This window comes from Dysidea avara, chromosome 8 (assembly GCF_963678975.1).
Source record: "Dysidea avara chromosome 8, odDysAvar1.4, whole genome shotgun sequence".
Lineage (NCBI taxonomy): Eukaryota > Metazoa > Porifera > Demospongiae > Dictyoceratida > Dysideidae > Dysidea > Dysidea avara.
The window spans coordinates 35,819,468-35,845,627 of record NC_089279.1 but is presented as its reverse complement, the minus strand read 5'-3'; the positions used below and the strand labels follow the sequence as shown (position 1 = coordinate 35,845,627).

General features: G+C 37.0%; 2 protein-coding genes and 1 non-coding gene across 5 annotated transcripts in view; 2 read left to right on the top strand and 1 right to left on the bottom strand.

Annotated features, from left to right (window-relative positions):
• Window positions 1-16,563, top strand: part of LOC136263889 (uncharacterized) — a 28,134-nt gene extending 11,571 nt beyond the window's left edge. The window contains exons 4-7 of one of the 3 annotated variants that reach the window (XM_066058509.1): window positions 4,898-4,972; window positions 15,867-16,261; window positions 16,316-16,404; window positions 16,463-16,563. In XM_066058509.1, the coding sequence (XP_065914581.1) occupies window positions 4,944-4,972; window positions 15,867-16,261; window positions 16,316-16,404; window positions 16,463-16,498 (549 nt within the window). In that variant the 5' untranslated portion in view covers window positions 4,898-4,943 and the 3' untranslated portion in view covers window positions 16,499-16,563. Of the gene's footprint in view, window positions 1-1,483; window positions 1,522-4,897; window positions 4,973-15,866; window positions 16,262-16,315; window positions 16,405-16,462 lie in introns of those variants that run through there. The other 2 variants (XM_066058510.1, XM_066058511.1) reach the window with 2 other exon arrangements.
• Window positions 15,409-15,481, top strand: Trnam-cau (transfer RNA methionine (anticodon CAU)). The gene has a single exon. It is a non-coding gene; the product is annotated as a tRNA-Met (tRNA).
• A 6,421-nt stretch (window positions 16,564-22,984) lies between the features above and the next one.
• On the bottom strand, window positions 22,985-25,172 carry LOC136263890 (uncharacterized). Its single transcript, XM_066058512.1, has 3 exons — window positions 24,160-25,172; window positions 23,505-24,002; window positions 22,985-23,456 (listed from the first exon to the last, which is right to left on the bottom strand). Exons 2-3 carry the CDS (start codon window positions 23,695-23,697, stop codon window positions 23,212-23,214), a joined length of 438 nt encoding a protein of 145 aa, XP_065914584.1. The 5' UTR covers window positions 23,698-24,002; window positions 24,160-25,172; the 3' UTR covers window positions 22,985-23,211.
• Window positions 25,173-26,160: the final 988 nt, after the last annotated feature.

Below are 26,160 nucleotides of genomic sequence, written 5' to 3'. Positions count from 1 at the left end.
GCATTTGGATATAGCATGCAGGTTGTTGGAGCTGGTGCAGTGACTGGGAGTAAAATAGGAATACTAACTTGTTTGACAGTGTATAAAAGCCTTCCATCAGTGAAAGGTACCACAATGTTAACAGTCTGTTTATTTGGTGGAATAGCAATCACATCATTTGGGGCAGCTGTAGTTTATGGTACTGACAATGAGATGAATTCATATGTTAAGGAAAAACTGGATGTGGTATCTCCTTCAATTGAATCAATGAAAGGCACGATTAATGAAGTAAAGGTGAAATCAGAGGAAATAGGGGACATGTGTGCTGATCCTGTAGAAATAAGTATTACTCACTGTGATACAAACAATACAAACACTGCTATTTTTGCACAGATGCAAGCACCCTCTCAAGATATTATTGCATATGTGAAAAAAATATGGTCTGCTTTGGGAGAACATGTACCAACTGTGATGCTAACCATTGGTGTTCTAACAGCTAGCATTGCTACTGGTTTAGGTGCCGTAAAACTGGTGGGTTCAATATTTTCTATTGTCAAACGAGAACAACATCCAACAGCAGCGCAAATCAATAGCCGCGTTTTGCCATGTTTAACCCAACAGAATACTGATCTTAAGTCTGTAGAAGAGGAACTTGTAACCACTTTAAATGAAAGTTGACAATGTCTTTTTTTTGTTGATTTTTTTTACTGTAATGTGCGAACTACTTGTGTGCTGCTATAAAGTTATGTAAGATTGTTGTAGTGCACATATTCAGCATTCAATTTTTGATAAGGGTAAGTGTAATGCAGTGAAGCAGTGTTCTTCTGTTCAGAATGCAACAAAATGGCAGGGTCAGTTAACCAAACGATATATAATAAATATATGCTTCTGTTCACATGCATTTTAGTGGCCCTAAAATTTGTCTTGTCTCCTCTGGTGTATTGTTCTCTTATGGTCACAAAAGTGCAAATGGGATATAATGCATGCTGCTTATCACAACCTTGTTACATTAAACCTGAAGACGATGGATGACCACGCCCACTTGACAAGCAACATGATTTATCAATAGAGGTTAGTATATATTCGCTTAAAAACATTTAATGTAGTAGTCTCATGTGGCCAGACCATCCTTGTAGCAGCTACTGTAGTTTGAAACTATATAAAACAAATTGTCTGTTCATTCACCAGCATGAACATGGATTATACTCAGTAAGCGTGCAGCCCTAGACCTTTCATTATTTATTTATTTATCTATGACATAATCTTGACTGCAATTGTTAAAATATCTGGTTGTATATTTCTTGCACTGAAAGTCTGACAGCAACTTGATCTACAGCCTTTGCCTCATACTGAAGTTTGGACAACAAACGAGTTACTTAACCTAGCCAATAAGGTGAAACAGCAAAAGGGGCCAAAGAAGGGGAAAAAGTCCCTCCAACTCCAGAATTTGAACTGCAAGCCACCCAATATCTAGTCAAGTGCCACACTCAGTCTACTCCAGGAGGGATGTATTTTATGTATGTATTTGTTATTTAGTAGTGAGTAAGTTACCATATCACTACTTAAGTGTTGCCGTAGAAATACTGAATGGATGATTTAATATATGTGTTCTAGAGCTTTTTTATAAATAAGGACATTTGTTGTTTTCTGTTATTGTCAGTCTAATCACTTGTGGGTAGGGATATTCCAAGGGTATTACCCCTGTGGTTGATGAAATAATAATACCAATAAGATGTTATATGGGTGAGTGATCAGTAATATCACCAAGTGTTCATTATATGTACTCTTAGTGTTACTCAGCCATCAAGTCATTTCAGTGCATCCATACTGGATGGCATGCAGCATATCATAATGCCATCCAATGTTTGTCTAGTTGATAGCACAACTGAGACTTTTGCTTTACACAATGTGAATGTTCGTGACTATAGATAACAGATAGGGACTTTCCAAGGGTATTTTTATTTATTATTTATTTATTCTTTGTTGTTGGTACGGATATATGTTGTCTTTGTGGTGGTTTTATCAGGCCTGTGTGAAAACCATGTTTTCAGTAATAGCATGTACACTGTGATGTATAATGTACAGTATGTAATGTGTACAACAAATATGTATCTGTCGTGTATTAATTGTGTTACTAAGTACAACATTAGTACTTAGTGGAATTAGTACTTACTTAGTGATATCAATATAATAGTAACCAAGAGTATCGAATGGGTATATTACCCATGATTGATGATTGCATAAAGTAACACAGATATTTCAGTAATTGTTCATTTATATTGCCATTAAGGGTTGCTGTATTTAGCCAAATTCGGCCATTAAACCAAGTGAAAACATGATAGCATTAAAGAGAATTGGCTAATGTTAAAGTTCTGGCACTGCCAAGCGGATCCCTGAAGGCATGGCAACACACTCATTTGTGCAACCATTGTTTTAGCGAGTTGGAGTTATCTTGGGTCCTTACTACACTTTCCTTGTACAATAACTGTTGAATACTAGGTTGAATAACATGGAAAACTGGTGAAGAAAGATCCGTTGCTACGTACACATTTCAAATTATCATTTCACGTAAACGAACAATTACTGAAATATCCGTGTTATTTTACACAATCATTAGTCATGGGCTAATACACCGTTCGACACTCTTGTTTTTTTATTATATACTCTTGGTGATAGGAAATTATGAGTTTGCAATGGAATGAAAGATCTTTCAAGTGATCTGTTCTCCCCTACTTGAAATGAAAAGGTTTAATTGATGATCTGTCTTAAAGTTGTATAATCAAATTCCATCAAAATTGTGTATCTTTACACCTAATTTTTCCTGGGGGAAGGAGGAGGGGCATGCCCCCCAGATCTCTCCTAGAAAACTTGTGCTTCATGCATTTCAGAGTGTGCTTCACACACTTAGTGATTCTTGCCAAACCTCCCTTACTAATATTTGGGGTACATTTTCATTATTAAAAGGAATTGGTTCCATACTATTAGGTAGTAGAGGGCACGATCTATGGAACCAATTCTCACGATTCTAGAGTCCAAAATTAGAGGTGCACCGATATAAAGATTGGTATTGGTATTGGTACCGATATCGCACATCAGTATATTGGTATCGGTAAAAAGTTGACTTTTTAAACAATTAAGTACCATAATTGTTCGGCTTTCTGTATAATTGATCTTGTAGTGCTGTGGGTAAAGCATTAGGGTAAAGCATTAGGCTAAAGATGTGAAGTATTTTGTAGTAACCAAAGCTCGATTCCAAGTCTTTTTTTTTCTTTGCTGAGACTTTTCATAGCACCTTATTCACATACCTTTTTTTTTCTTTTTACAAAAACCTTTTGGCAACCACCTTTTTGTTATATTACATTGTAGTGTGCCCATACTGAAAACCTTTTATGTTGAGATGCAACCCAACACTAAAGAATATCGGTATCGGAATCAGTATTTTGAAGCTAATTATATTGGTTATCAGTATATCGGTAAAATCCCATATCAGTGCACCTCTATCCAAAATTAGGGTTATGGTTCAGCTTTATCTTCTTTAATATAGGCTAAATCATTGTTTTATATTGTCTTGCATTTAAAATAGTCAAAAATTCAGGGAGCCGGCAGCTAGTAGCAGTAGCACAGTGAATAGGACTCTGATGAATTGTGAAAAGTAGTGAGATCGAGCTCAGAATTCTACACAATTTTTTGCATGTTTCAAGTTAAAGTCAAAAGTGTACCCCCAATAAAATACATACCTGAAGGGAGGAATAAACGTTTAATTAACAAGAAGTTTCTCAATTAAGCTGTGTTAACGGCTAGTTACAGTATATCCAGAAATGCAGAGGAGGTTGGACACGATATAAGCGCTTCTGAAATTTATTACTGTTAATTGCATATTTCTAATATGTGACGAGGAGAAAGTGATAGAAGAAATGTTTAGCAATATCCACACCACGTTACCTTGTGTTTCTTAAGTTGAACAGCAAATTCTTATTGCACGACAGGTGTGCGAGTTTCTGATTCTCTTTTCGATTCTCTGTGAGGCCAAGCTAGCGGCGTCCGCTCTTCTGTTTCATTACCCTGGGAGGCTTTGTTAGCATGCACATTGCTTTCTTCGACAATTATTGTGCTAAAATACACATACATAAGGCGTCCCTATAGTATTACACATGGATTCCACCCAGCAAACGCTTACACACGTGATCCCCGTAGATTTCAAGAGCGATTTACGCGCCTGGAGTAGTGGGGTTGAATGGGCTAGACTGATTGAATAGACTAAACTTGAAATGCACTCTCAAATGGTATTTGTGAAAACTTTCATGAGCGCTTGGTTAAACTTTCAATACAAAATGTATGCGCTCACGTGTGCGTGTCCAACCTCCTCTGCCAGAAATGTTTATGATATGTAATGAATCCCTTGAAATTGTTAGAATGCATGTGTATGTGTGATAGTTGAGACAAGTCTGAGCTAGAACATGACGAGGTCATCAACTATAATTAGTACACTGTATTAGTGTTGTTTTAGTAATGCATTTGACTTTTAGTTTTAGTTTTAGTTATAGCTGTAAATAGAAAAACGTTTTAGTTAAAAGTTTTTGTTTTACTTACCATCATTAATATATTTTAGTTAAAGTTTTAGTTTTAGTTACCATCTTCAATATGCTTTAGTTATCATTTTAGATGTTACATTTCAAGAGTTTTAGTTTTACCTATGATACTACTGTATAATAGGGATCTTGAAAATTTGGGCTATTCTGGCCAAAATTGTACCAATTCAACTAAAATGCAACTTACATAAAACATATATATTAGTCCTATACAAGTATTATACACTTGTAAGTCCAAAAGCCATGCATGTATTTAAGTGCTAGAAATTACACAGCTGCAAATTGAAAAGCATAATTACACATGTGTATATTGTTTGTTTTTCCATTAGCACTTAAATAATACAAGATACACGATGTGACAATTAAGGTGCCAAAATGAACATGGTAAACGCAAGACCACCAAGGTACCAAAATCAAAATGATCATGTGTCAAAACAATTGCAGTAAATATGAAGACTGATTTAGCAGTCAGTTACCCTTCAATAATTTGATGCACATTTCAACCCACCAGTTTGGTTATGCAATAATGAATGTACATGATTCTTTTTCAAAGAACAAGTATGCATGTGATTTTACCATAAAGAGCTATTACAAATTTAAGGAAAAATTAGGAATTTTAAGGTCGATTAGGGATCATAGAAAGGGAAACGTTGTCTACATATATACTACTAGTAAATATTTAATCCCCACCTCAGTCTATACCCATGACTGAATTAGGGATTGAATGTCCACTAGTATATCTGCAGGTGTAGGCGACTTCCTTTGTTTTCGTACTTTTTTCTATAATCACTAATTGACCTTAAAATTCCTTAAACTTGTTTGTTTACCTTTTCGTAACATTATTATAACTGGTGGACCTGTGCATACTGCTTGAAAAGAAAGGATGGCACCAGAGGTGATGCGGTTTTCATCTGAATGTGTGCCCAAGCTACGTATCAATTACTGACTTAAAAGTGTAGTGGCCATTACATGCTTTGCTTGCACACAAATGAAGAACAGTATTAGAAGCACCTCTGCAATCAATCAAGTCACCACATAAAATATGAATGATTCCCATTTACAAACATATGTGTCATGCTATTGTGAATTGAACCTTTTGTCTGTCAGCAAAATGAAACGACACACAAATGAGAACAAAGGTAAGTCCATGATGTGTGCATTGTACATACTGTGGTATGCCAAAAGGTACATCTCAGGACAAAGCAACATCAAATGGTGGAGAAATCAATCCTGTATACCCTTAGCCGTTATTGAATTACGCTTTGCTTGAAGGCATCAGGTAGTTAGTCAGTAGAAAGTTCCTAAAATTTGTTAAAATCTATTGGATTCATTTAAGGTCGTATTGGAGGCACTTTTGAGCTTGGTAATGCCTAACCAATACTGCCAAGGTGCCAGGATGATATTATGAAGCTGGTTTTTGGGTGATATTTTTTGGTCAGAAAAACCGAAACCTCCTAATATACAGTACTACCATACTATATGATTTTAAATCCTGTGATAGTTTAATTTAGCTACGTTTTGCTTGGAAACATCACAGTAGGAACTTTTTAGCAATAAAGTTGAGATATCTTCATAGCAAAGCACTTTTATACTGATAGTATGTGTATAGCGAATAATTAGCTATATGTGTTCAAGTGTTACCATAGCAAAGTACTCTTAGTTTAAAACAAGCAACAAGTTTTATAATTGTACTTTTAGTGAATTGTATTCGTACTTTTAGTTTTATTTTCAGTTATTTGTAAACATTAAGTAATATTTTAGTTTTTGTACAAGTTTCAATGTAAAAATTGAGGCACTTTTAGTTTTATTCTTTTAAAAAATCATAAAAACTTCAGTTTTAGTTTTAGTTTCAGATAACTAAAAGTAACACTTTTAGTTTTAGTTATAACTAAAACAACACTACTGTATGTAGATTACTGTATATTTTTGCATATGATAAGTCTCCAGCATCATTTTGTAGTGTAGCTATATGCAAGTGGATCAGTTCAGCTGAGAGAAGGAACAAATAGCATAGATTTTACAGCACTGCACATGTGTTAAACGGTTACAGTACAGTTTATACATTGAAGATACAATACAAGGGGATTATCTTAACCATTTGTGGTCTGGTGGGACTTCCCCTAACTTCCTTGTGATGTAAGGGACACTCCAGGGAAATTAAATATTATATTGAAAAGTCCCTTAGCTATCTGAAATTTCAGTTCAAATACTGTAAAAGAGCTCTTGTCTTTATCCAGTTTGCATTACACTTCTGTTGTAAAAGTGCCTTCTGTGAGAATGTATGTGTAGAGAGTAGAGGGTCTAGATGAAGATCATATAGATATGTATGCAATAATCTTGATAGACTGCTCTTGCCTTCCACAGTTCCACCTTAGCAATAGAACATGCTTGGGAGGGACAAACTGGGATTTGACACTTGACTAGCTTGTTTCCTACATGCTAAAATTTGCTGGGATGGTATAGTTGCATATGAGCTATGTATTAGGCATCTGCTATGTATGTATGATTATAGTTACATTTTTGGAAAGTGTCAAATGAGAGTTTCTCCTAAAGCCACCCACGTTCTTGACTTCTGGTTGATCATGCAGTGCTTCTCGTGCTTGTTGCACCATAGATCCTCCGTAGTAACGCTGTATAACAGGTAGAACATACCGGAAAACAAAGAGGAATAGTTACTTCACTTTTCTGTAATTGATAAGTTGGTGCATGCATAAAGTTGTCTAGCACATTCTTTCCTTTTGTTGTGTTAAGTGCTGGTATGAATTATACAAACAAGTGGAAGAAAAATCAGTAGGGCTGTACCGATACCACATTTACATCCAATACCGATATCTGATAGGTATTGCCTATTTTCAATACAGGTTCTTAGTGAACCAATATCATATTCACAGCCGATACTTCAAAGCCTAACCGATATGCATTACAGCATTACAGAGTATGTAGCATGATCACTATGGCTGTGTTAAATTACTATATACAATTATTATGCTTTTCAACAATTAAATCAATCTAATCCTTTTATTCGTTGGTACTGTTTACAAAAGGTTTTTATCCAAACTTGTCTGTTTTTGTCAGTGCTATTAAAGACCAAAAAAAATCTACCTCTAAAACACAAAAAAAAGTGGTGCATTAACCTTCAGAAAAAGAGAAAGCAATCTTGCTCAACCTGCAATTTGAGCCCAGGCTAACTCTTGCTAAGTGAGAATGTAGAACTTCAGAGTTTTACCATTTGACAACTAAGTCACTTTAGCATATATAAGGAACTTTTTATGGTACTTGTGGTACTTTTAATAGTGCATATAACTCAAGTTAATTAGATTTGCAATTGACTGTTACCGATACCAATAATATCAGTATCAATACCGATATAATATCAGTATCAATACCGATATAATATCAGTATCAATACCGATATAATATCAGTATCAATGCCGATATAATATTAATATCAATACCGATATAATATCAGTATCAATACCGATATAATATCAGTATTGTTACAGCCCTAAAAATTAAACATTTTCCTATGCTTGTTTTCAATACAATAATAACAATCAACTGTACAAGAATATTAACAGCTAAAACACTTCAGTTGGTCTGTACTAGTCATTGTTGTGATTTTATTCAGTTGTTGTTCAGCATTCTTCAGGTACTTTATCTGCTGTTGTAACCATGGTAGCAGCTGCTCTATAATCTGCTCTGCTGTCGAAATTGTCTTACTGTGGACAAATTTCCAACTTAAATGGTAAACATTTGCCAACCACTTAACAGATGTGTTGGTAGTTGGTGACATGTTCTGAGAATTGAGATAGTTGAGTTGTGTCATTTGATTGGCTGCATTAACACACAAGGTAGCACACACCCCTGCCACACCTCTCCATTGTGCCTTCAACTCATTGATGGATCCTTGTAATTTCTTTAGTAGAGGAACAGCTCGGTGTTCCACAATTCTATTTGTCTCAAAATACAGTTCATTGTTAAACACTTTTATAAATGCCATTCCAACCATCATGAGAGATGTTCCACATACCATTCCCATTATACAGATTCCTATGAAAAATTCAGTTATGTCATCTATGAACAATCCTTTAATCGCTAATACTGCAACCACACCTCCACCTATCTGTACACCATACCCTAGTTGTCTACCAATGTGTACAAACTGATTGTATCTGTCAATATCATCAACTATTCTCTCCAGAGACTTCACTGCTAGTTCACTATCTGAGATCAGTTTCCTGACAGCATTACTATTCTCACTGAGTAGTCCATTGTTTGCTTGTAACTTTGCAACTGATCCTTCAAGTATAACAAGATTAGCTGTCAGCCATTTCTGTAGCTCCATGATGGACGCCTGTAGTTGCTTCACTAGAGGTGCCATCTTATCCTCCACACTCTCTCTTACTTGTGGTGTTTCAACTTGGCCTACAATTAATATTCCAAATAAGATATACACCAGTCCTCCCAGTGTACCAAATGATAAGTGTACCATGTTAAAGACTAACAGAAATGTACAGAGAATTACTGCTACACTACCAATCAGCCCTATACTACACCAGGCTACAATATCATGTACAACTTTGTTGTATTTGTTAATCTGATCAACTGTTGTCGTCCCCAGAGACTCCACTACTAGTTCACTATCTGGCATCTCCTTACTGGTAGCTCTAATAACATTATTGTACAAAGTGTCTACAAACTCTTCACCATGATCTGGAGTAGCTGCCATTATATTATAGTAACTCCTTCACTAACTGGTGAAGTCAGTCAGTGTACAAGTATTTATACTGACTAGTGTAGTGTGTGAGGTACCATCAACACTTGTGTGTGTTGTAACTGACTGGGTTGGACAGAGGGTTAGGGTCCACCACTGAACAAGATGTGATGATTGAGAACTTTAATAAAACAAAAGAAAGGAACTTCAAAACTTTATTACCAGGTCTTGTGATTTGTGTGATAATGCCAAACTCATCCAAGTGGTTGTTGTTGTTTATGGAATATCCATTATTACCTTCTTTATACAACAGGTGTGTGTTAGTTTGTCTGGTCTTAGTCTACAATTAGTCTGTCAGTGTAGTTGTAAGGTTACTAATGGAGGACAGAAATTAAAGGTCATAGTCTTACAGAAAATTTAGTGCTAAGATTTTTGCCATATGATTTTATATAACAAGACACAAAGTATTTCACTTTATGTCTTACAGGTTTTCCCTTTGTATTCACTGAGGTTATTGTGGTTGTTTCAGAAAGAAATTTATATAATTTCAATAATACAGGCAAATCTGAAAATGTGATCTGCCGTTTTAAAAAGTACAAACTGACAGTTTCAATGGTTTCCTGTATTGCACAGTACCTCACACGCTAAGCAGTAACTAAACTGATTATCTCTGAAGTGGTGGTCATTAATTAGATACTTTAACTTCAAGAGATGACAAAGCAAAGGACGACTATCTAAACCGATTTAACTGCTGCTGTAATGCGTGTAACTTATGGGCACAATATGAAATGCCGTGTTGCCTTGAATTATGGCCAGCTTCATATACATCAGCGTCCAGTTGCTGGTGGTATCATACAGAATAACAGAAATAAATACCAGGAACACCTAATGTAGTCATAATTCTAGCAATTCCATGTAGCGTTATGAACTTTGAAGTGAAGAACGTTTCAGTGAGTTCTCGTTAAGCTTGAAATCCGTGATGAAAGCATCAAGGGTAGTTGTAGTAGAATACTGGTCACTCTGGTCTTGTATAGTTGTCTGTCCCTTATAATAGCTGGGGTAAAAGTTGCTTGAAAGAAATTATCTCCCGAGCCATCACTTGAGACAATACGGTGAGGCATAACAAAGTTTTAGACTGTACAATGTACATAGTTTGTGGTAAAAGTATGCTCTTAAAATATAAGGCTTGACAGATTTTTACATCTTTGTCATATTTGAGTATGGATCATAGAAACAAAACAGGTCAAGGAAGGTCATCTATACCTCTAGCTACTGTATACTAGTGGACATGTAATCCCTACTAACTGTCACATCAATAGTATAGCTATGGGATTTACTTGCAGGTGTAGTTGACCTCCCTTGTTTCAATGCTTTCTCTATTTCTATGATCCTTACTCAATATAAATTTTACACTTGTTTGTCATAATTTATGACTGGTGAACTAAAACATACCACAACAAAAGAATGAATCAGACATATTAATTGAGTGACTTTGCATGCACCCTGACTATATTACTGGAAAGTGACGTGGTCATTCCACTTCATTATACAAAGCATTACAAGCAATGAACAATATGAGGAGCCCCACTACAGTCACTACTAATGTGTGACTTAATGTACGCCCCCAACTATCAATTACTGAGAATGAAGTTGCCAGTACACTTCGGCTATGTTCTACCTGTTATACAACTGTGAAGAACAGCATGAGAAGTGTCTCTACAATCAACCCAGTCACTGTGGAGTATATGGACAGTTCTTGTGATAGCTGAACTGAAGCCATTACATGTTCACCACAACACAAGGAGGACAAAGGCAAATCCATGATGTATACACTGTAGCCATTGTAGTTGGTGAAAAGTGACGTCTCGGGTAGAAACGACATCGAACAGTGAAGAAATCAATCCTGTAGCTAATTTTAATCACAGAAGCTAGAGAGATTTAGAGTTGCCATGGAGCCATTTATGTGCTTTGCCAAACTGTCATGAAGGAAGAGTGAGGTTTTTGGGTAATATTGGACAGCTAAATCCCACGATCTCTTCTACACAATACTACCATACTATATGATAACTAGATCATCTTAGTACTCTCTGTATACACTGTTTAGTATACTAAATAGTGGAAGTACATGTAATAGTTGTAACACGGGCATGAGGGCTTTGCCTGATATGTATGCCCGACTGCCCGAAGGCTGCAGGCAAAGCCCGAATGCCCCGTGTCACAGATAGTATGTAACGCTTATCAGGCTGATAGCCTGTACAGGGCGATCAAATCATCCAAGCCATTGTGAGTGTAGCCACTGGATGTATTATATATGCATGCCTAAAATTTTTTATTGTGGGTCAGCAACTAGTACGTTCCAGTTACATTTGGTTACAGTGAATGGACATATCTTAGTGATATCATGGAGGATTTCATTTACGTTAGTTTAATGTTTTAATCAGTGCTATTGAATCGTTTATAGAAAAATTATAAAGTTTACTAAAGGCCTAGATAGGTAAGCTTGCTTGTAGAGTGGTTACTCCGTACAGAGTGGTAGCTTTATGATGGGGCGTGTCCATATTTGAAAATGTGCGGAAACAATTGGTGGATAAGCTATAGTACTCGTACTCACCTTAGCCCAACGTTTTTCAACTTGTAGGATGGCAAGGATAACAAAATGCTCTCCGTCTGAGTGGTTTTCATGTAAGTCATGTATCCTAAACATGTGAGTATTAATCGATCCTCACAATCGATTTTAGTTCTATATAATCACAGCCCAGTTGTAACCCGGCTAGCTGGGCTACATGCTAAATGTAGCCCGGGCGGCTCCTTTAATCTGAGGTGTGAAAGTGTTACATTGAATATTGTTACTGTGCATGAACAACTAAAATATTTCTTGTCTACTTTACAAAGGAACAAATCAAAACGATTATGTATTTATCCTAGATTATAATCAAAGCAATTGCATATAGCAGTGTTGTTGTAGGCTGTATAGCATCAGTTCTGTGAAGTGACAAGTTTCACTGTAGCATGTAGCAGTTGTACTGAACCATTCACTTTTTCAAACTTTTGTTTTAACTGTGGCAATACCTTGTTGGCAATCTTTTCAGTTATCCGACATCTCTTCTTTCTGAGTAATACACATATTGAGCAGATATTAGTTGCCATCAAGTTTACAGCTACAGCTGTGACTTGTATAGATTTCAGATACTGGTAGTTTTCTTGTGTCAATTCTAGAACTCTACCCACATGTGAGATAGCTACTGTAAAACTCAAGACTGTTTGCAATTCTGTGATGGAAGCTTGTAGTTGCTTTACTTGAGGAGCCAACTTGTTGTCTACCATTTCCATCACCTTGTTATCCAACCATGTTTCAACTATCATTGGTATTACCATTAATCCTAATACCATACAAAACAACACACACAGTGGGATTGCTGCACCTAATAATGGGCCTAATACATCAAAGGCAAATATATATGTCCATAGAATGGCAGCTACCCCTCCACTGGATACAACAAAACTCCAGGCTCTACCACCATATTGTAGAACTTTTTTGTATCTGTTAATATGATCAACTGTTGTCCCCAGAGACTTCACTGCTAGTTCACTACCTGACATCACCTTACTGGTAGCTCTAATAACACTGTCATTATTGTACAAAGTGTCTACAAACTCTTCAACATGATCTGGAGTAGTTGCCATTATAGTAACTCCTTCACTAACTGGTGAAGTCAGTCAGTGTACAACTATTTATACTGACTATAGTGTAGTGTGTGAGGTACCATCAACACTTGTGTGTGTTGTACCTGACTGGGTTGGACTGAGGGTTAGGGTCCACCACTGAACAAGATGTGATGATTGAGAACTTTAATAAAACAAAAGAAAGGAACTTCAAAAAATTTCATTACCAAGTCTTGTGATTTGTGTGATAATGACAAAGGCAGTTGTTGTTTCTGGGATATCCATTATTACCTCCTTTATACAGCAAGTGTGATAATTAGTATGTGTGTTGTGTGTGTCCCTAACACATTTTAAGTTGTGGTCAGAAGTCTTCACTTCTCTATCTCTGACTCATGTCAAGATATTATGCTATTCTGGTCATTATTGTTCATCCTTTAACACATCATTGTTACCAGTCAGAGGTTTTTCCTTTTGTGGGTTTTCTTTTGGTTTAAAGAAAAAATTACTGTATACATTTCTACATAACAGGACTGCCAGGCAAATGAACTCCCGAGCCATAATTTGAGACAATATGGTAACACATAACAAAGTTTTAGAGTGTACAATGTACTTAATTAGTAGTAAAAGTACACACACAAAATAAACTTAACTAGAAAGCAACAATTCATCATACAGTTGGGATCATGAAGGTTTGGGTCTTTCTGGCCAAAAAGAGTCACCCAAAAACCAGCTTCACAATACCGTCTGGTGCCATGGCAGTATATTGGTTAGGTATAACCAAGCCCAAAAGTGCCTTCAGTACGACCCTAAATGCTTCCAAATTCCAATAGACTGTAAATATTTTTTAAAAGTGTATTTAATGGTTTAACTGCCTGCCTGCCTGCCTGCCTGCCTGCCTGCCTGCCTGCCTGCCTGCCTGCCTGCCTGCCTGCCTGCCTGCCTGCCTGCCTGCCTGCCTGCCTGCCTGCCTGCCTGCCTGCCTGCCTGCCTGCCTGCCTGCCTGCCTGCCTGCCTGCCTGCCTGCCTGCCTGCCTGCCTGCCTGCCTGCCTGCCTGCCTGCCTGCCTGCCTGCCTGCCTGCCTGCCTGCCTGCCTGCCTGCCTGTCTGCCTGCCTGCCTGCCGTCTTCAGGCAAGCATAACTCGATAGCAACAAAGGCTACAAGCTTGATTTATTCACTGTTTGACATTGCTTCATTGCTTCGTCCACAGAGGTGCCTTTTGGCATACTGCAGTATGTACAATTAACGCATCATGGACTTACCTTTGTCCTCCTTTGTGTTCCATTTCTTTTTGCTGACTACCCAAGGTGTAGATTCACAGTAGCGCAATGCATGGCTTCCTTAAGTTTGGATTACTCTACTTATTTTCACTTACAGTTGTCCAGCACGTGCCATTTTTTTTCTGCTGGGGGCAAGGGCAGTCCATCAAGCCTGGGAAAAAGTACTTTTGTAAACAGGAATCATCTTTTTTTCTGTGGTGACTGGATTGATTTCAGAGGCACTTCTGATACTGTTCTTCATTTACAACGCTGTGTAATAGGGTGAAAGCAAAGTGTGATGGCCACTTACAAGTCAGTAAAATGTTTTTTTTTGTAGTTGTTTTTTTGTGTGATAGTGTATAAATACATAAATAAATGAGCACACAGACAAAACAACTAACTCAAACATCCACTGCAGCTGGATGGAGGGCCCAATAGCAGAGGACAGTCTTTGTATAATACCTACAAAAACATATGGAGAGTTGCTGGATCAAATTCCTGAAAGCCTTAGTTAGTATAATTGTGCACGCTTATTTCATCAGTAAGTCAGCTTTTGGCAAACATTCATGCATCTTCATAATTTGTGACACGAATTTCCGTTTATTTGAAATCCATCCGGACTTCGAAATATGTACTCTTCAAAATTAAAATCTTTTGAAATTCAGATTTTGCTTCTTGTGCGAAAATTTCTGTTTCGAAAATAACCCGCTATACGGTATTCCATCTGAAAATGTATGACCATAACACTTCATAAGAGTAGGGTAGCATGTACAAGCACAGTTATAGCTCAGCTCCAAAGAAGGCCATCCAACTTCCTTTAAACATTCATCACTACATTTAGTCCACTGAAAAATAAATAGGTTGAATATACTTTGATCCATCTTGCTGCATTGCACCGACTTATAATCTTAATAGTATAGAGAGTCCACAATAGTCATGACAAGGTCTCAGAAGCGTAGCCCTGTCAGTACATCATAGTCTTTCACAATCAGTTTAGAGATTGAGTTTCCCTGTATACAATATACTGACAGTAATCATTCTGTCATTTTAAATTTGAAGTAATGATCACACCAAGTTACTTCTCCAGGAACTAGAACAGATCGAATCGTATAAGTGAAACAAGAGCTGTGCTGTGAGTAGCTCACAATCAAAGAATTTAATTGTCTAAGGTTTATTAAGAGTCATACGAAACTGTTAGTACAGGTGCCTCCTTAGCGCAGTAGGTAGTGCGTGAGTCTCATAATCTCACGGTCATGAGTTCAATCCTCACAGGAGGTACAATTTTTTTTTTTGTATGCATGGTTTTATTACATCTTTGTGTAGTGACTGCTTTACAGATAGCTGTCCAAATACACATGATGGCACTTAACAATAAAAGTGATGAAAAATTGTCATCTCAACCAACCAATATAGTTAAGTAATATCCTTCTGCTGTTATCAATGTTTTTGATACAAAGAAGTTCACTGAAAAGGTAAAACAGATTTGGAATGATTTATACTCATGCCTTGAAAAACATGCACCTACAACGGTACTGAAACCGAAAATATTGCTCCCCCTTGCGACCTTGAGACTATGAGATTCACTTGGTGGTACTGCACTAAAAAGGCACCTGATAGACATCGTAGCCTATAAGGTATATAAACCTGGTTGTGTCATCTGCAGGTCAGTGAAGATGAAAGACCTTCGATGGATTTGTTCAAGTCGATATTCACAGACAGTTCCGCTAGCGAACTCAGTGAAGATGAAGCCAGCGAAGAAGAAACACGACAGACCTTCTAAAGTTGCAGAAGCTCCCGAACCAACAAACAAACAATTGGAATTAGTAACTAGGCAACCCAGCCATCCCACACAAACTAATGATAAGTCAAAGCTAGCAACAGAAACTAAACAGTTACCACAAGAAACTCCAGAACCTAAGCTATCATGGATGGGTGTACAACACACAGTCAAAATACCTGAAAAGGTGATTTTTACTCCACCAGCAAACAAAACACAGCCTGCAGTAGCTGCTACATCTTCCAGTCATTATGGGCCAGCCCTCCCTTCAGCCATTAAAGGTAGATAACCACCCTAGTGCAGACACTGGTGTAGCATGTGGTAATTGTTAACAGGTAACAAGGGGTCTAGTGACAGTAGTGATGATGAGATTGTTGAAGTGAAGAAGAAACATAAGAAAAAACACAAGAAGCAAGTGAAGCAGGTGAGCAGCCCTGTTGAGGTACATACTGAGGTCATCCATTGCTCTTCTTCCGCTGTAGCATAAGAGTCACAAGAGAAAGCATAAACACATGTGACACACACGTGCACACACTTTTTATCACTCAATTTAATAGAATGAATTAAATATCTGTTTAATAATGTACAGTGAAACCTCTCTATTATGGACATTTTTGGACCCAGAATTTTTGGCCACTTTTTGCTATAATGTAGAGGTTTCCTCTTTTAGAGGTAAAATATGTATTAACCAGACCTGTTGGGACCAACATTTTTGTCCTTATTATGGAGGTATTTTTTCTATTGCATCCTTAATTCAGGGAGTTTGTTAAGAGAGGTTCCACTGTAGTTGGAAAGTGCTGAGCTGGAGAGTACCTTGATGTACGTGACTAGACTGAACTTACTAAAGCAAATCATAAGAGGTGAAGAGATATGTTTGCATTTTGTATCAGCCCGTAAATCACTTTAATTGCTTTCTAAAAGGAGACTTGACATTTGATTGTTGCACTATAGTAAGCCCATAATGTCAGCTGAGCTGCTGTAGTGACATGATAATCTTAACAAGGGTTGAGATAGCTACTCTAATATAGCAATCAAAAACTGCTCCCATGATTAGAATTGAGTTCATATTATCAAGAGATAATTATTAACCTCATGCAGTAATGAGTCATCAATATTCTAAACAATTGTGGTAAGTCACTCAAATAAAAATAGCCTTGCATATTATGGTATCCCTGTCATGGGTAGGGTGTAAAGGGTCAATGCATTACTTGAATTCTCAATAACCATCTCATTCCCTGCAGATGAAATGACTAGAAAACCAGTCTGGCCACATCAGACGTAAAGTAGCTAGGTCAGCATTAAGTACAGGTGTAGCTAGTGAAGAAGCCCACAAAAGGCCATAATAAAATACCTAGATCATGTCATGATTAAATTTTATAATTAGTACATAATTATAATCAATGGCAGATTTTTGGGGGTGGGTCAAGAGGATCCCACCTTCCAAACTTTTTTTTAGTATACTGTGTAGTCTGTGTTGTATTATGTCATGGCAATCTCATCCAGTGGTCGAGATACTCTAATAGAACATTCACATATATTTACTCTAATAAAGCAATAAATCCTATTTTTTTGCATGCTACTCTATAGAACAATCAAATATCTTGTTTATTTGCAATAATTAACCATAGAATAATAAACAGTCAATCCTCTTCACTATTTTTCTATGACACATTCTGGTAGAAAAACAAAACAGATACTTTAGTGAAGTGTGTACCAAAGTATGGAAGATGACATTGACCCCTTTGTATGAGTCATGAAATACATTATAGAACTTATCAATATTGCCATTTACAGAGGTGGCCTTTGCAGTGGTGTAGCTAAGGTAGGTACTGGTGGGGCACAGGCCCAACCAATCAGTTACAGTACCCTACTAACTCAGGTACTCACTGTACGTAGCTAGCTATAGCTAAATTGTGCGATACGAGGTGCAATATGAAGCCTCCTACAGATAACTAATAATAATTATTATGCAGACAAAATGTACGTACAGCTAGTGTCTTACTAGAGATGACAAATTTTAGCTGTAAAATGCCACCAAATTGAATCTCAGCATGTAACATTGTAATTTTCAAACATTTTCCAGGGGGAGCATGCCCCCAGACCTCCCTAGCTGCAGCATGCTGGTTGATGCAGCTTGTACACATACAACGGTGCCCAACCAATGCTTCCAGGCTAGTTATACCACTGGGTCTTTGTAAAGAGATGTTCCTTTTAAAAGGTGATCATGAAGTAATCTAATCAGACTATTAAGTATACTTTAGAATCTGTGGTCTTTGTACAGAGGTGGTCTTTGCAAAAAGTAAAGAGGTGACCCCTAAGTGAGAGTTTTACTCGAATCATTCATATTTTGATAAAACCATGAAATAGATGTTTGGTATTACAATGTGAAGAGGCGGTCTTTGTAAAGAGGGTGGCCTTTATTAAAGGTAACCATGAAGTGGTCTTATTTATAGGGTCATTAAGTATGCCTTAGCCTTTGAAATGCAATTACAATGTGGTCTTTGTATGGAGGTGGCCTTTGTAAGAAGGTGGTTGGTCTTAAGACGTGGCCACTAAACAAGGGTTTACTCTGGGTGCAATTATGACAATTTGACCATTTCCACTTCCCATTTCCACTTTTCGTTTCAAGTTTCCATTTCCACTGTTTCCAATTGCCCACTATAGTATCACTGGAGGGCTGATGTCAAAGGCTCTGGAATGTACTTAGGTAATTTGTTTATGTGGTGTGGTAATCACAATTATTAGCAGTGATGGTTGGAGACCTAGCCCACTTGTCTGACTAGCAACTTCGAGTTGAGGTAAGCATAAAACCTCACACAACACTTGTACAAGTTACATTTGTGCACATTAGCTGTACTTTTAGTGGAGTATGCACAAGTGTAACTTGTAGAGACCTACAATTGGTTATTGGTTAATTATCAGTAAATCGGATATCGGTTTTGCCTAAAAAGTGGTAATCGGTCAACACTAGTCTGAGGGCATGCTGCCTCCCTAGGAAAGTTTTTAAAATTAGACCCTCTTAGTTGGAATCTGAGAGTGCTTTCAACATGGGTTCATACCAATTTTTATTCAACTGTTGGCATTAGAAGTGACTGCTTTATCAGGATATCTTGATCTTGATGTGCTGGTATTGCGAGACATTATCAATTATGGGTTCATTGACTTCATATAACTTCAATGAAATTAATCCTGCAGATTTAGGCAGTGTCACTTTGCAAAATCATAAATGGTGATTATAAGTTAACCACATAGCCGGTTGGATGATAATTTACAAGTGTAAAATATCTTATCATTTAATGGGAACAGTTTTGCCGATAGTCTTTGTACTCCCTACTCAGACTCTAAAACATTAGCAACACAAAGATATAAAATACATTATACTGAGTCAACTAAACTGTATTAACCGTCTGTCATGCTTTTCTATCATTCTTGGAGCAATTATCAAAATCTGTACCAAAATAATTTACATACAAAGTGTCTCATAATTCCAATTTGCATGTGATACAAAGAAATTCAATACATTACTGCATGCTATACATTTTTTAGGATAGTATACATGATGATTGCACATTATAGTAGAGATACCAGACTGAAGTTAACTGCATGTCTCATATGTGACCTGATTTGGGTCTTCCACACACATCCAATTCTATTAACTTGGTAGACTATAACTCTGTGTTCAGTATACAACCCTGGCTTTAGACAAAACTGATAATAAATAAGAAACATACAAACTTGAAATTTTCTCCATTCATTATGTAATCTTAAGGGTGTGCTCAGTGCTGACCAATTGCAAGCCAGTAGCTTTTTGCAACCTGAAGTTATGAATTGTCAAAGTTGGCTAACTGCATGGATAAGTGTGGAGGACCCCTTTCTGCAAATCCAGTCACACACACACACACACACACACACACACACACACACACACACACACACACACACACACACACACACACACACACACACACACACACACACACACACACAAACACACAAACACACACACACAAACACACACACACACACAAACACACACACACAAACACACACACACAAACACACACACACACACAAACACACACACACACACACACATCCTCTACCATGATTTTGATGTTATAGAGTTGATGGGCCAGGCCAGGGTTTCCAGCTACCCTCTGATCCACAACTCTGCACAGTACACACCTGTTATGTGTACTCAAATACAATGGTGTAATCACTAGACAGGATCATAGAATGCACTTCCCTTGAAAATGCTGGTAAACTCTGAATTTTGAAAGGTTTGTATATTTAACAGATTTTGGTGTGTACAGCAATATAGAAAAATCAAAAGAAAATAAATGTTTGTATTAAAGAAATTTTGTTTGATTTCCACTTATAATAATATGCACAGCTAGCTGTGCATTTTTATACAACACTCAAATATCTTTAATTGTGGGTTTTAGGGTGGCTGTTGGGAGTTTTGGGAGTATGGCATAATAAGTATTTATAGTATATAGAAATAGCTGTTGCCCCTAGCAACCTGAATTTTCCATTATTTTTAGGTGATAACATCTAAAGTAACATCTCCAAATTTTGAAAGGATAGCATATATATGTCATAAGATATGACATTTTGAAATTTGTGGTTTTCCCATACATATCTGTGTGAGAGGGTTACAGTTACTCCTTCTAGGCAATCACAAAATGAGGTATTTCAACATATGCAAAAACCAAAAATTCTAAAGTACATATATCTCAATTTTACATAATTTGTAGGTGTGAATGTCAACAATAATCTCTCCAAGGTTTAAATGGATAGTGTATATAGGTCATAAGATATGACATTCTATGAATCCAATGATTTGTGTGAATACCAAGAAGCCCTCCCATTGACAATGTATGGGAAAATTGCAACTTCAAAATGTCATATCTCATGATTTATATGCTATCCTTTTAAAACTTGGAGAGGTGACTGAAGACATCGACACCTACAAATAATTTAAAATTTAGGTTGCTAAGGGCAACGGTTGATTTTTTCATTATTATGAAATTTATCCATTGTGATAGATACTGATGGTAGCTTTTTGCAGCTAAAGTATCTGGTGACTGTTCTATTAGAGTATATCAATTGTTCATTCATGAAATCTTTAATAATTCTTTCAAAATGCTGGCATAATGCTATAGAATAATGACTTCTGGCATTGTGCTGAAAATTTTTCCGGCATAATTACCGCACCCCTAATATTTGGGCAATTGGTTGTAGAATATACAGATAGACCTGTCTACTTTGCACTACCTGTGCATATTAACACAATGAGCAAGTATCATTAATTTTGCCAATCAATCTTGAAAGAGACAGTTGTTAACTACATCATTGTGTTTAAATGAAAGTGTATACTCATCTGTTCTACAGTCAAACATTTCTTTCATAGCATGATCTCCAGAGAGTCATGCATGACTACCATTCTTATCATGGAGTATAAAATCGTACAGTAAATGTTTAGCTATATAATAACCATGTGTCCTAATACAAGCAATGGTCTTCAGAGTCAGCAAAATTAAGTGACTGTCTTGCAATTCCATCCATTGGTAGGTGGTACATACACCCTGTATAGCTGCAGCTGGGCAATGCTGGCATAGCTACACTGCTTTTTTGTGTCTGTGTGTGCAGGTGGGAGTACTTCATAAGATTAGCATATTCTATATAACAAACAATAGCCAGTTGGCCAATATTTGGTGAAAAAGGAGAAAAAAAACTGAGTCCAGTCCACCAGTCCAGTCCATTGATCGTATACAACCGTTCTTAACTCAACTGCCTAGGCTGGCATGCTTGTGCACTAAGGTATACCTTTCCTGTAGTTTCATTTCATTTTGATCCTCCCCTTCAAAAAGTCTGGATCCATGCACCCCTGATAAGTATACATCTATTCAATACAATTTATATTGGGTACAATAAAAAATATTAAATGAAGAATAGTTCCAGCAATAAAAAGATAAGTAGCTTTACACAATAAAAACAAATTAGTGAAGGTCACTACTAAATGTAGTGAAGATCACCACTAATGTCTACCACAATACTCACTATTTTTGTGTAGTGACATTCACTACTATGTAGTGAGGGTTACTACAACAACGAAGTGAAAATCACTACAAAAGTAGTGCATATGAACGTCACTACACAAAATTAGTGAGTATTGTGGCAGTAGTGAAATCAGGAGCTCATCAAGTCCAAAATAATTTTTTATAGTGCATCTTCCAGTTCATGGCTAACCAGCTATTGGGAACTGATGGAGAAGTGTAACAGGTTGAAACAAAAGATATGAATGATGGTAGCTATAACAAAGTATGCATTATGGGGAAAATCCCTACTTTGGAACACCATGCCATGCATATACTTTATTACTATACCGTATAATCATGATTCATGGATATAGCAACTTGTATGCCAGTGAAGCCATATATGCTTCAAAGATTTGCATGATAGGTAATATCTGCCATACTGCAGTCCATTATTATAAGGTGCTAATTGTTGTCTTTGATAAGAAAAGTGTTTATTGTGTGCACAGCAGCAACTAAACACCAAAATAATGTTGCAATAATGGCATTCAAAATGCAGTGTCAGTATATAACATGTACATGTGTACAAAGCTGACAATTACACATCACTTGGATATAAACTAGTCGTCGCAAAAGCTGGGATGTGGGTGATATTTTTGGACAGGAAAACCCTAACCCTCATGATACCTATACATTACTATACTGTGTGACCACAAGTGTTGACTGCCTTCCAGTGATGTGTGTACAGGTTGGTTGTGTGAGCCTACATGTGCATTAGTTTGATTGACATGTTATAAGATAAATTAACAATACAGTGTCCTTATCAAGCTTAAGCCTTATTTTCCAAAATTATTCTTTTTTCGAGAGGGGCTGAAAACATTCTAATAAAACAGTCAAAACATATAACAACAGCAAAACCATATAAAATTAATATCAAAATAAATTATATTATTATAAGCTATACAGTTAGTAAGTTCTGAGACACAACAAATCGGTAGTATTCTTCTTTAATGTCAATATCCAGTAGTTGCGCTGAAATCTTCATACCTTTTAATGTTTGTTTTATCGGCAACAACTTATTGGAAATTTTTTGATATCTTTTCTCAATATCTCTTTTCTGTCTTAGTAAGATGAATTTAGAGCAGATTTTAGATTTCAGCAAGTTGGCAGCTTTGATGGTATCTTGTAAAGATTTATAAGATTTGTAGTTGATAAACTGATATTACTGTACCACCACCATTGATTGCTAAAGTGATAGTTGAGACTGTTTCTAACTCCATGGACACCTTTAGTTGCTTTACTTGAAGTAGCAACTTGTCTTCTACCATTTTTGTCACTTCATTATTCAGATATCTTTCCACTTTATTTGGAATTACTACTCCTACTTCCATGTACGTCAGTCCTGCCAGCAAGATTAGTACACCAAATAATGATAGTCCTAATACACCACAGCATATCAAACATGTCCACAAAATTGCTGCTATACCAACACTCATCACAACACAACACCAGGTAGTAGTACCATATTGTACAACTTTGTTGTATTTGTTAATATGATCAACTGTTGTCTCCAGAGACTCCACTACTAGTTCACTATCTGACATCACCTTACTGGTAGCTCTAATAACACTGTCATTATTGTACAAAGTGTCTAAAAGTAATACAGTATTAGCTCCCATTATTACAGCTCTTCCTTCACTAACTATTGAAGTCAGTCAGTATACAACTATTTATACTGACTAGTGTAGCTGACTGGGCTGGACAGACAAGAGGTGTTAATTGAGAACTTTATAACATTCAATAGGAATTTTTTTTTCTCATTTGATCTTGTCATCTGTGTGGGAATGTGTTCCATTAGTCATCACTTCTTGAAGTTTTCTTAGTGTGACAGCTTGCATGTAGTGACCTGACTAATGTAGCCACCTTAATAAAGTCACTGTGTAGCTAACAAATGCAAACGTGATCTTGCAAGTACTCATGCATTCTATCAAGATAAAGTGAACAAAAGCATTATATGATAAGTGTAGGCAAAAATTTACTTGCTCTTTAGTATGAAACTATTTGCAGTAGTACGCATGCGTAAAAATGCACGACCTGTACACCTGTATTTTTCGAGACTACACTGTGCATATTACGTTCACCATTAGATGTTTATGTGGTTCTCGTTCTTCTACCTTTGCGACAATCCAGTAGCTGCTGTCGATTTGATCCAGGCAGAGACTGGCTGGGCTTTTCTTGTGGCTTCAATTCCCCATTACATAGTCCGCTCGACCATAGATACTACATCTATGGCTCGACATAGTCTACACAACTGTTAGTCACTTAAAAAACTAGCTTCAAGTTATACAGGCTGTACCCTTACCCGTATTTAATCACAATCTCACTGTATGCTTAATCACAGCATAGGGGGTGTCTATTATCTATGATCACAGTTATGATAGTCTAATTAAGCTATGGCACAAGCGCACATAATTGACGACGAATACCGGTATTGATTTTGATAAGCGTATAGGTGTTATGTTGAATTTCACCACGAGGTTCACTAGCCAATACTGGGCGAATACCTTGTCCTATGGTCGAATACAGGGAGGGAAAAGGAGGCGAACGACAAGGCGGTGTTTATGCAGTAAGCTTGTAAAGTGGTACAATCTTGCGCAATGATCTCGCGTGACCAGACCTTTCTAGTCTACTAGCCCAGTTATTATGCCTAGCTTGGGTTATTGGGTATAGGGGAATTTGTGATTTGCGCATACTCGAAGTATACGGAACATAAATAAAACTGGACGTATAAATGTATGAGGCAACTGGACAAAACGTAAAAAAGCAGCCCTATGAGGTACTCTTGTGTATTAACGAAGGTTTAGAATTGGTTGCTAATGTTTTTCAAAGCTTTCTAGCGAGATATTTAGAGAGAAACTTCGCTAAGAGGGTGGTTTTGCTCGTACCTATGCCTGATACGGACATTGGCACAACAGCCTTACTGTTAAAGCTTCGGAGCTCAAACCCCCGACACAACATTGCTGTGAGCTGTTTAACAACAAGACGTGTTCAGTTACAAAATCGCGCTACGTGTTCAGTAGAAATCTCGACTTCAATATCACCGTACATTTCCAATGGCGAAATTGAAGTCGAGGTTTCTGCTGAACAAGTAGCCCGATTTTGTAATTGAACACGTCTTGTTGTTAACCAGTTCACACCAATGTTGTGTCGGGAGTTTGAGCTCCAAAGCTTTAACAGTGAGGCTGTTATGCCAATGTCCGTATCAGGCATGAGTACGAGCAAAACCACCCTCTTATCGAATTTTCTCGCTAAATATCTCGCTAGAAAGCTTTTAAAAACATTAGCAACCAATCCTAAACCTTCTTTAACATATAAGAGTACCTGACAGAGCTGCTTTTTCACGTTTTGTCTATTGACTGCCAAATTTTATACGTCCAGTCATGGTCCAGTTTCGTAAATTTTCGTGACGCATGAAAAATCCGTAAATATTCCCAATTCACAAATTCCCCTATACGTACCATAACAGGAGGGTTTGGTCCCGCGAGAGACTTAAGAAGTAGACATAGTGGTATTTGTGTTTTGTACTCTTCTTTTTTTGCTCACTGGGCAGGGCTCCGCTGAAAATCAGTATTTGGTTACTGAGTATACCCCTGTTTACAAATTGTAATTACACTACCATTTAATTTGAAGTAGCTATGTTACCACTACATGCAGCTAGGCGCCGCCTTGTGCTAAGTACATAGCTCAAACATATATAGGAATTGCTATGTAAGATTAATGATTGTTGTCATTACATTGTATACAAATACTACTTGTTATAGTACGCTCACGTTGAGCTGAATCCTGAAAAATAGCTAAAAATTAAAAGTGGATTTTTTCTCAACAGAGTTAACATTTCAGCCAACCAGATGATTATTGGTAACAGCAAAGGTGTCAACAACAGATACGTACGGTTTGGCTCCATTACAAGTTCAGGAAAGGGCTGTAATGGGCACTGTATTTTTATGGCTTCCCTATAGGAAATGTATTATGAAAATTTTGATTGGCGGTAAATATTATGTCAAACATTTAATCAAAAGTTTTTGAAATATTTTTAGCGGGTCAAGCAGTACTACAAATAAGCCAAATTTCAAGATCATGTG

Excerpts from the sequence above, each read along its gene's own strand:
- LOC136263890 (XM_066058512.1), bottom strand. The coding sequence starts at position 23,697 with ATGGGAGCTAATACTGTATTACTTTTAGACACTTTGTACAATAATGAC. Across the intron at positions 23,457-23,504 it reads TTGTGTTGTGATGAGTGTTG|GACTATCATTATTTGGTGTA; the intron begins GTATAGCAGCAA and ends GTGGTGTATTAG.